This window comes from Takifugu rubripes, chromosome 3, assembly GCF_901000725.2.
Source record: "Takifugu rubripes chromosome 3, fTakRub1.2, whole genome shotgun sequence".
Lineage (NCBI taxonomy): Eukaryota > Metazoa > Chordata > Actinopteri > Tetraodontiformes > Tetraodontidae > Takifugu > Takifugu rubripes.
Genome location: NC_042287.1, coordinates 9,499,192 through 9,510,319, shown reverse-complemented (window position 1 = coordinate 9,510,319; position 11,128 = coordinate 9,499,192). Strand labels below are relative to the sequence as shown.

At 48.7% G+C, this 11,128-nt stretch overlaps 1 protein-coding gene and 1 pseudogene across 1 annotated transcript in view; one reads left to right on the top strand and one right to left on the bottom strand.

The window, feature by feature from the left end:
- Nucleotides 1–1,747: 1,747 nt before the first annotated feature.
- On the bottom strand, nt 1,748–2,562 carry LOC115249100 (adenylate cyclase type 6-like; annotated as a pseudogene).
- A 4,197-nt stretch (nt 2,563–6,759) lies between these two features.
- Nucleotides 6,760–11,128, top strand: part of LOC115249151 (voltage-dependent L-type calcium channel subunit beta-4-like) — a 15,895-nt gene continuing 11,526 nt past the window's right edge. The window contains exon 1 of the mRNA XM_029833720.1: nt 6,760–7,005. Within this exon, the coding sequence (XP_029689580.1) occupies nt 6,967–7,005 (39 nt within the window). The 5' untranslated portion in view covers nt 6,760–6,966. The remainder of the gene's footprint in view (nt 7,006–11,128) is intronic.

Genomic DNA, 11,128 nt, shown 5'->3' with positions numbered 1-11,128 from the left:
AAGACCCCTTTTGTCCCCATCGTCATCGGGCTCACGTCTTCTCAGCCCTGGTTGCGCATGAGCTTCTCCACAGGGAAAATACAAATAAAGGAACGGCCAGGCTCGGACACAGAGTGCTAGCGGATGTCCCAGAAGAAGAAAGCATAGTTCCCAGATCAGGGAGTCAGGCCATTTGACGCCAGGAGTCACAAAGCTTTTGTGAGCGTGCACATATGACACAGAGGGTGTGACGGACTGAATGGACTCTTTCTGTGTTCAACTGCTAGCTGCTCACACCAAGAATAGAAGATAGGAATGGACAGTAGGAACAAGAAGAATGACTAACGGTTCTATTTTGAGGGCACCTCCAAACAAAACTCCATCATATTTACAAAAAACAGGTGCAAATGGAAGCATTTTCCTATATCTATAACTTTGTCCACACTTTGTGTCCCATCATTGATTGTTCAGGGAAGTGGAACATACAGTACTGTGCTGGGGGTCCAAGCCCCCGGGCAGGGCAGCAGTCCAACATCAGAGGGACAATCTAGCCAACTAGCTAGAGAACACAGAGCGAATAGACCAATCTGCCAGCAGCCACACTGTCTAGTCTGGGCCATGAGCACTTAGCACACAAGCTCGCTACCTCACTGGAGTTATGTCAATATTGTCTTATTCAGAGTGGCTCCACTTTTGTCTGGTTGCTTCATGGCGATAACAGGTAGATGAAAACCCGCGTGTCCCTGCAGCATTCAGCCCGTATCTTTGCTATCCTGTCCCAGGCTGTGTTGTCAAACATGGCTACTTCATGCAAGAATAAAGGTTTTCTTGTTTGATTATTTCATCCTCGCACAGGTGAAAAGGCCATCCATACATTAACATAGGCGGCGCTCCTGCAGTTAGCGCGTTAGCCTAGCAAATGTATATTAGATTCCAGAAATTAAAGAAAATTGTGCATGCGTGCACGCTTCAGCCATGGCGTGCAGCTTTTTGCCCTGATTTAAATAAGACATATCACTACCCTAACAGTTATCACGTTACCTCTGTTTACTACATTTCCGAATAGCTTTTTAATCCACAGTAACATTAGAAGGCAGCTGTCTTTACTCACGCAAATGTAAAGGACAGGCTACCAAAATCAATGATGACGCATCAACCTAATAATGAAATATACTATGCTGACAGCCGAAGATAACGACTGTAAAAGTGGAATTCTCCTCAAATGGAATCATTCTGTTTTCCATAAATTCATTGCACAATCCCGAGTATCCCGCCCTGCATCATTTTGCTACAATAGCCTCCTTGTTTCAGGGAACAGCGGCCTGAATGGCACCGTGTTACATTATCATGATATTCCTCCACAACGCAGCTAAACGGGCTCATTCAACCCAGAAGACCCTCTGCAAACCCCAACAGAGATGCCAATTGCTGCCCTGGAGCACAAAACATAGGCTCATTAAAAATCTCATTTGCCAAGATCTACAGCACCAGCTACTTTTAGCACGGCACCTTTGACACGGAAAAGTGGTTGAGGAGTCTGTACAATGTTTGTCCTATATTGACGGGAGGAAAGTAGGCCGTCTGCACTTGTGAATACAGTAAACAACTTTGTGTCCAATTAATTGGGTACATGGTGGGAGAAGTGGGGGAGAAGGAAGCTTCAATTTCTGGACTTAAAGGGGTTACTTTGTCTTTTGGTGATGGGTTATGCGTAATATCTCCAAAATGACCCTCACTAAGAGATTGTTTTTTCAAAAACAAGGTTCATTTAACAGTAATGGCGTTTCATGTGGCGCTGCGCACTGACCACATACCTGTTTGAAATGAAGGTGAAGTCTTGGTTGAGGTACCAGGCCGTCACCACGTGTATGACGGACAGCAACGGCGCCGCTCGCCACGGCGGCTCGCATCCTGACCGGCAGCAGGGTGTAGATTATGTAGATGAAGAAGACCGTCCCCAGATACCCCGCCGAGGCACTGGGGGGGTAAAACCATCAGCACCCCGAAAAACCTGCACCACGATCAGAACCCCGATCACCAGGTAGCTCACGATCCACATGTAGTCCTGGTGGAAGCCGTTGCGGTTGCACACCACCATCATGGCGAGGGAAGAGCGCCATGGCCACGGAGAGCACCGAGACGTAGGCCACGTCAGGTGTCCCTGTGGTACGCAGTGAAAGGCCAGCTTGACCCCCGCACACCAGCACCAGCGTCCCCATCAGCATGGTCAGAGAACTCTGGTTCAGCCTGAAGAAGTGCGCTGGTACAGCCGCCTCCAGCTTGGCCGACTGAAATTTCTTGGACTGGAAAACCCAAATGAATTGCTTCCAGCACTCCGCCGCCGTCAGCGTCCTGCGGCTGCCCTCGGCTGGCCTCCTCCTCCTTCCTGTCCGTCAGCTCGCCGTCTTCAAAGCCCAGCTCCACCGCCTTTGAGCTCAAGTCTCCGTCGCCGCCCGTCCTCTTCCCGTAGTGGTCCCCCTGCCAGCCGCAGCGCAGGCCAAAGTTTGCCCCGCCGGTGGCGGCCCCGCGGTGGCAGCGCTGCAGGGCCACGTTAGGCTCCTCCGGGTCCTTCAGGCAACTCATGTAATGCGCGTTGCACAGTGACGAGCTCTCCTTCCTCTTTTTGCCATTGCGCTCCCCCCCCAAGCATGCTTACGCTCGTCGACCGAGCCCACAAAGAGGCCTCTGGCCCACGACATCCTAGAAAACGGGACAGAAACAGGACAGTCAACAAACATGGAAAACCTTCACGCTAAAACAATGCAGACAGAAGAGCGTTCGTGGCATATGGACAGGAATGTCTCGCCTGTGTGGGCTTATTGTGAGTAGCAACACGGAGCTTGTTGGCAGGCCGCTAGTTTATCCCAGCAGGCACACAGCATGAGCTCGGAGTGGCCAGAGTCATCAGACGTGCGTCTGTGTTTCTCTCAGCCTCTGCAAAGAACCTGTAAAAGCACAGTAAAGACAACGTTAGGAGGCAATGGCGACGAGGCTCCGGATCATCCTCCGTAAGACTGCAGCAGAACATCTGGCCTCCGGATTTATCACCTTCCTCGACAAACTGGGCAAACGTATCCGTGACATTAGATACAGGAAACTTTCGGCCGGTTGCTGGAATTCTGATTCATCATACTGGGCTTTTAGAGAAGAATGGTGGCTGTTCTTGGTCTACGGCCCTCTGCAACACTCCATCGCTGCAATCTGGCCCTAACATCTTGAGTGGGCAGAGAGGGGTGTGCTCCATTTGACAGCAAAAGGCCTACTGAGTGGGCACCATCACAGATCAAGAGCTCTCCAGCCCTGATTAAATTGTCCATGCTTTCCCCATTAGCTTTGATGACTCACTATAGCTGGCTTCTGGCCGCACATGTCAAGGACACTGTTAACCTCCAAACTCAATAAGCAAAACTCTGCCCGCAGAATTTAAAAAGAAGAAAATCAAGCACAACACTGGACAGATGACTGTGTGGCGTAAGTGATGTGTGCATCTTTTCAGAATGATTTAATAAGCAGATTTAAGGTCTTCTATCTTGGGAAAATAGATCCACCATACCCAATAATAATGATATTAACACTTTTAAAAGGTCTTAGTAGCAAACTCCAGTTTAAGCCATAAAATATCAGTTCCTGCAAAAGGACAACACAAATGTGTCAAGACTTCCTTTTTTTAAAAGGTGGGGGGGCAGTGAAAGCATCCTAATATAATGCTCTCTACACCCTCTGACAGAATGTATGACTCCTATATTGCCTATTATAGTCTGTCTTCCATTAGATAGGGATGAGTTCCCTTTCAGTGTGGACTGTTTTTTAACTGAGCTGCCAATAACACATCACAAGCCCGATGCTGCTGATATCAGAGAAATAAACATGAAAATCGATCGCACGTGTGGCTTCAGGCTGCCTGGATCCCAACGCGTTGCGTAACACCACCGTCCGGGTAACCTACAGGCGAAGTGTCCAAATGAAACCGATCCGAGCAACACGCACGGGAATGCTGCACGGCAGGACAGCCCGGAGTCACCCTGGGATCTGCACGCAGCAAAGCAGAAGTGCACTCGGCTCACACCAACTTATCAGGAATGAAACATTCCGTTGTGCAACTTCAGCCCCGGCCGCGGATCTCGGGATATCGCACAGATGCGCGTTCCAAACGCGCAGTCTGACGGTCTGTGGCTCCCACACGGGGCCCGTCGCCCTCTGGACAAAACGTCATTATGTTTGGAACCCCAAACACATCAGCGGACCGACAGCAAAGACGACGCAAATGCGGCGCGCTGGAAGTCGCGTGTGGTGAACTGTCAGCGTCCGCACACTGAGCAGAAGAGCCCGGCTTCCTCCCTCAGCTATCAATCGGCCACAGTAACACACATAACAGTCACACTGGAGTAAAAGTCAGCTGTTGCCCCCCCCCCCCCCCCCCCCAACACACACTCACACGTACCCCCCTCCCTCCCTTCTCCTGCTGAATCCCCTTACGGCATTCCAGCCTCGTCGGCCCGACCTGCGCCGCGCAGAGCAGAACCCCTGCGAGAGGCAGCCGTACTCACCGCTGGACATCTCCGGTCCGGTCACTGTGGAACTGGAACGCTGCAGTGGCTCCGCGTCCAGCCTCCACGCACGCAGCCGCCGTCACACGCGACTGACGGTCCGTCCGCCTGAAAGAGGGCGGAGGGATTTATGGGGAAGTGAGGAAAAATCGGCGATGTTTAACTGTACAACCTTCGTTCCCCACAGCCGGACCTGCACTACACACGCGCATGCACGCACGTTTTCTCTCTCCCTCTCTCTCTCTCTGTTTCTCTCACAAACACAGTGACACACACGTACACACGAGCGTGCACACTGACCAAAAACACGAACGCTCAAGCACTTTTGGCGCTCATCACACTCTTACGTTGCGTGTAGAGCGCCACCTAGCGGAGAGCGTTTTTAATCACAGCGCGTCAGCATCGATTTAGTGGCGCGTTTCCTTCAACTGTCAGGGAGGACAAAGGGGCCAGTTTTGGTGACTGGAGAGCGAGCGGGAAAGCTGTAAAGCAGTAAGGTGTTGCCGGTGTTGACACAGGAGAACGTGTTTGATTTTCACCCTTTCAAACAAGCACACACCCTGGACGGACAACATTTAACAAGGTCTTACTGCGCCACAAGCCCGTGGGTGACGGGTTTACTACAGCCAAGAAAAGGACATTTTCATGCAGTGGGAAGAAAGCAATGGTTGGATTCTGTAAATGTATAGTTGTCAAAGATCCACTGTAAACACTCTGGATGTGGTCTAGCTTTGAATTCCTCGAACTCCAATGACAGGTTTTACAATTTGCCAGCAGGCGGCGCTACTGTTCAACAGCATTTCTCACTTATGTTCTAGCAGAGACAGACTTTTGCTCAGTCATTCACCTTTGTAGCCGAGGATAATGAAAAAATGTAGTTTGACCCTTTATTAATATTTTGCCGTGTTTATTAATCTAAAAATGTATTTTTACTTTAATCTCCCTTGTGACCTATCATCTTGATTTTGTATCATCTTTGAGGTCTAGTGTGTTTGTGTGTGTGTGGTGTGTGTGTGTGTGTTGTGTGTGTGTGTGTGTGTGTGTGTGTGTGTGTGTGTGTGTGTGTGTTTGACATTGACAGTATAAGCCTACACCACAATTGATCGTTTGACCTGGTGGAAGGAGTTTACATGACATGGAGCCAAAATGCTGGATCAGTGAAAATCGAGAAGACCTGCATCCTGTCCTTGCCTGTCTGTCTGTCTGTCTGTCTGTCTGTTTGCCTGCCTGCCTGCCTGTCTGTCTGTCTGTCTGTCTGTCTGTCTGTCTGTCTGTCTGTCTGTCTGCCTGCCTGTCTGCCTGCCTTCCTGCCTGTCTGTCTGTTTGTCTGCCTGCCTGCCCACCTGCCTGTCTGTCTGCCTGTCTGCCTGCCTGTCTGTCTGTCTGTCTGTCTGCCTGTCTGTCTGTCTGCCTGTCTGTTTGCTTGCCTGCCTGCCTGTCTGTCTGCCTGCCTGTCTCTCTGTTTGTCTGCCTGCCTGTCTCTCTGTTTGTCTGCCTGCCTGCTGTCTCTCTGTTGTCTGCCTGCCTGCCTGTCTCTCTGTTTGTCTGCCTGCCTGCCTGTCTCTCTGTCTGCCTGCCTGCCTGTCTGTCTGTCTGCCTGCCTGCCCACCTGCCTGTCTGTCTGCCTGCCTGTCTGTCCGCCTGCCTGTCTGTCCGCCTGCCTGTCTGTCTCTCTGTCTGCCTGCCTGTCTGTCTGTCTGCCTGCCTGCCCACCTGCCTGTCTGCCTGCCCACCTGCCTGTCTGTCTGTCTGCCTGCCTGCCTGTCTGTCTGTCTGTCTGCCTGTCTGTTTGCTTGCTGCCTGCCTGTCTGTTTGCTTGCCTGCCTGCTTGCCTGCCTGCCCTGTCTGCCTGCCTGCCTGCCTGTCTGCCCACCTGCCTGTTTGTCTGTCTGTCTGTCTGTCTGTCTGCCTGTCTGCAAAAGCATCTTTTCCCTTTAAAAGTAAGATCATATTCAGAGAGGATGTCGCTTTTAGGATTTAGGATGTAATAATAAAGTTGAAAACATGCTGAGTCTGTTCACTTCTAGACTATGACGTCAATACTTGTGTGTTTAAGAGAACGAACACTAAGAGCGACTTGCAGGAATTGTAAGGTCATTTAATTATCATGAAACTAAAAAAAAAAGAAGCAAAAGCCGCAGAAATCCTCCAGAGGCGGTGTGAAAGTGCAGGTCGTGCATAATTTATTGAGGAAAAGCGTAATCTTTCCGTCCGTGCGTCCGTGCGCCTTTGTGTACACTCGGGGCTCACGCCGTGGAGCCACAAACCGGGGAGTTTGCAGCGCAGATGTCGCCGCAGCTGCGCGCTGAGCCGCCTCGATCCTGTCGTGTTGTGGGAATGTTTGGACCGAAGACGCGGGCGTTCTGGTTCAGTCCAAACTGGAAACTGTGGCTCTTCACCCAAGTTGGGCTGTGCTGACCGAGACCCCCGTTCACTGCGGATGTCCCTGACCAATTCAAGCGTGTTTCTCCTCAACGAGGTGGGTCATTGTCGGTTTCATCCTCCCTTTGAGTGATTATGCTGCATGCACTGTGCATCAACGCACCTTCAGATATGATGAGGCGGAAGAGAGCGGGGCTTCGCTGGGACGTTTAGAACCTCACTGGGAGTCTTTCACTTCGGAGTGTGGAAGTTTCGTCATCCATCAGTGAGAAAACGCTGATTAATCCAACTGCGAATGCGTTTTATTGCTCAACTGGAGCAACAGATGACAGCACCACCCAACACCAGCGCTTGCAGCGTTTTTGCAATTAAACATATACCTCAATAAGCAATAAGTTGACTTTTCTAATCTGGACGACATCTCTACAAACCTCAGGCGCGTGCACAGGTGAGAGTGAATTACTGCCGTTTAATGACAGCTGTAATGTCACCATTTGTAAAAGCCAACATCGCCATTATCTTTGCCCACCGCAGAGCGAAGCTGCATCAGTGTTTAAGTGCAGCAACGACAGCAAACTATTATATAAGTGAATGAGCTTCAGTAGGGATACATCAAATTATAGATAGAATTAGATAGATAGATAGATAGATAGATAGATAGATAGATAGATAGATAGATAGATAGATAGATAGATAGATAGATAGATAGATGGATGGATGGATGGATGGATGGATGGATGGATGGATGGATGGATGGATGGATGTATGTATGTATGTATGTGGGTTTTGCAGCTTTACCTGCGCTGAACCCAAAAAATAAATCCTAAATAAATAAAGACAAAATAATCTTTTACCCACCTGGGGTATTTATTAGAGATTAACAAAAAACAGACTTCTTCTGCTTAATCATGAAGGTAACTTTTAAAAAAAAAAAAGGACGGGCTCAACATGGGCGCGACCTGACTCTAAAGGTTGATGGCAGTGTTAATTCTGAGCCCATAAAACTATGACTGACAATTATATATCACAACTTAGTACACTAAATAACATAATGTCTCTCAACAGTAGATCTCATGCAGGACTCCTTTGGGGCATCCATCTGCAGCTCTATCAGATGAACATAAGGACGGGACTAAAGGTGTCTGAAAAGTTAATAAAGCTAATTCTGGCTGTGCTGCTACCTTGACTCTATTATTCGCTTGAGTGTGTGTTTGGTGGTCAGTCAGCGGGGGCTCCTCCTGCACGCTGGGGCGCTGAAACTTTCAGCAGTGATCCGGTCTGTTTTGGAACACAAAGTGCGAGCGCATATCTGGGCCCCGCTGCCATCTCGCTCTCCTCAAAAATCAAAGGAAGCATCCCCAGACCCTTAAAATAGCCCCTCATCCATAATGCACCAGCAGCAGCAGCAGCACGCGGGGCAGCTCGGAGGGCTGCTGTCTCTCCTTTATTTTGCACTGTGGAGTTTAACTTTCAAACCTCTGTTCACTCATGTTTTATTTAAATGCTCTGCTCATGTAGAATAAAGAAAATGTCTCCTTCCTCTTTCTTTCTCTCTTCTCTCCCTTGTTCTCCGGTGCTTCACTGTTTCAGCAGCCTATCCCTTATGAATTATGCATCTGAATTTTGCTAGACTTTGTCCCATCAGCCTCCATTACAGTCATCTTGGATGGCCTTGATTTTTGATTTCCTCTTTGTTGTCATATTTTCCCTCATAAATGTGCACATCCTGAAGGAAACCGATACCACCCCGCCCCCACCCCTCCATTTTTTTTTTAAGTTTATTGTGAGATTCTTGCTTGTTTCCTGAAAATTAAAGCAGCAGCAGAAGGCATCCTGCCAATGTCCACGTTTTTATATCCATAACACGTCCTCCCAGCCGGTGAGCAGGTGTCAGAGTACATCCAGTCATGTCATCAGTGGAGCACACTGGGAGTTACACTGGGGACACTTCCACATGTCCGACAGAGACAACTTACATGGCTCCCAGGGCTCCTCGCCAACACTACTTCAGGATCCTGACGTAAAATCCGCTGTGAATCAGTTATGCGCCACAGAGTTTTCTTCCTTACTGCTGTTCACTTCTAGTCCATTCAGCTGCAGCTAAAATGCAGAGCCTTAAAATGCAGCCTGCCAGTATTATCTGATATAAAATTCCATCTCTGTTGTCAGCAGCATTTAAGAGGATCCCGCTGCTTTGCAAAAAGTGACACAATATTGAATTTAAAGAATTTACAGTATTAATAGACCTTTATAACATCACCACGTACACATTGGAACTTCATTTAAATTCAAATGTTACAAATGATAGCAACATTTTGAGAAAAAGTGTATGTAAATACCAGGTACCGGGGCAAGGGTGTGTCATCGTGTGGGGGTCCCCACCTCCTGACACTGGTCAGGACTTGGTGTACTCCTGCTCAGGGTGTATTCCTGGTTCTGACTGTGACTCAATGAACCCCCCCATACTGTAGACTAGTCAAAAGGATGGACAGATTTCCTGTTTATGCTCTGCAGCATATTAGTTAAATAGCTTTAGGCACATAAAATAGTGACTGTAGTTTATGGAAGGTTGTGAGTCGACGTTACGTGTCTGTTAATCTGACTGTTCCAGAAGGACAAAAACTCCTTCCCGCATCCACAGTGATATTTTTATACAGTCCTGAATGAACATGCAGTCGCGATGCTCCCATTGGATGGAAGAGGTAGAGATGAAGGGAGGAGAGGAGCACAGGAAAGAGGGTGGGGAAGGATGTTATGCAGACTAAAGCGAGCCTCACTGACGTAGCTGAGGGTTGTGTACAGAGAATGGTGGAGAACAGGAGAAGAGGGGGGTGTAGGGAACAGTCTGCTTACAAGCACTTCAGTGTAGCCGAGGAGAGAGAGCGAGCACATCATGACTGAGTAACCGAGAGCGAGCGAGAGAGACAGGGAGTGTTCTCTCCCACCTCCAACCGAGTGAGTACCCTGCTATCTGATCTCCACTGCATATCTGTAGCATCTACGAGCCTGAGCAGAGATCTGTATTTGTTTTTCTGGGATAACCCGTGACAGGTGTTTTTGATCAAACCGACCGCATTAAGGCTGGAGAAGTCGACTCAGCGGGTGGAATCTGGGCTCCAAGTTTGAGAAATGGAGTTGATGGAGTCAAAGTGGGCTTCGCTAAATTTCAGTTGGCTTTTGTGAACAAACTAATGCAGAGCTCTGACATTTCTACGGAAGTTCCGAGCTGCATTAAAGCAAAAAAAATGACATTGAGGCCTCTGTGTGATGGAGGAATACCGTTGGAAAGCTGTGGGCATACTTGCAGGCATTCGTGTGTGTGTGTGTGTGTGTTTTCTTTTTCCTTCGGTTGGTAGGAGGGGGGGAAGGAGTGCATTTGGGACCGCTAGGCTTCCTGTGTGGGGTCAATTAAATACTGCATGAGACTGAGCACTAAAAGCCTGTCCTGTGAGGAGCGAAGTGCTTTGTGTGTGTGTGTGTGTGTGCGCGTGTGTGTGTGTGTGTGTGTGTGTGTGTGTGTGTGTGTGTGTGTGTGTGCGGGCATTCAAGTTTATGCATGCTGGATCACTGTGCAATGCCTTGATTAAATTTGATGAACCAGCAATGTTGTAAGGGCCAAAGATTCCAGCTCTTCTCCTTAAGACACTGTCTTATTTTACTATTTTTGCCCATTAAGACACAAAAATGAGCTGTAATAAAATATTCCCCCTTGAGCTGACAGCTGAATGTCTGCTTAGCCTTCGTCTGTCTACGCTAATCTTAGTATCAAATGTGTTTTAGCTCGGCTTGATTCACCTCGGCGGTCAAAACTCCCAAATCCTTTTTTTAAAATTAATACAGCTCTCAAACATTGAAACCCTAATTGAGAAGAAACGTGCAGCTTCCAGATGTAAAGCACTAATGCGTGAATATGTAGGGCACCATTACATATTGATAGGTCTGACATTCCCTCAGTTGCAGAGTCAAGGCGCGCCAATTAGGCCTCATTCAAACCTCAAATCAGGTCAGCTTGGAACAAACATTACTGATTTACTGAAGATTGCAGCAGCCAGTGCAGTCCTGTAGGCGCACAGTTGTGTGGGTTAGCCCCAGCCTCTATACACTTTGAAGCAGCGTGGTGAAGTCAGGTTGAGGGTTCCCCCGAGGGGCTGAGAGCCTCAGTATGAGCAGCTAAGACTGGCTTTCCTGATCGTTTTGCTGTTGTTCTCCTCCCTCCGCTG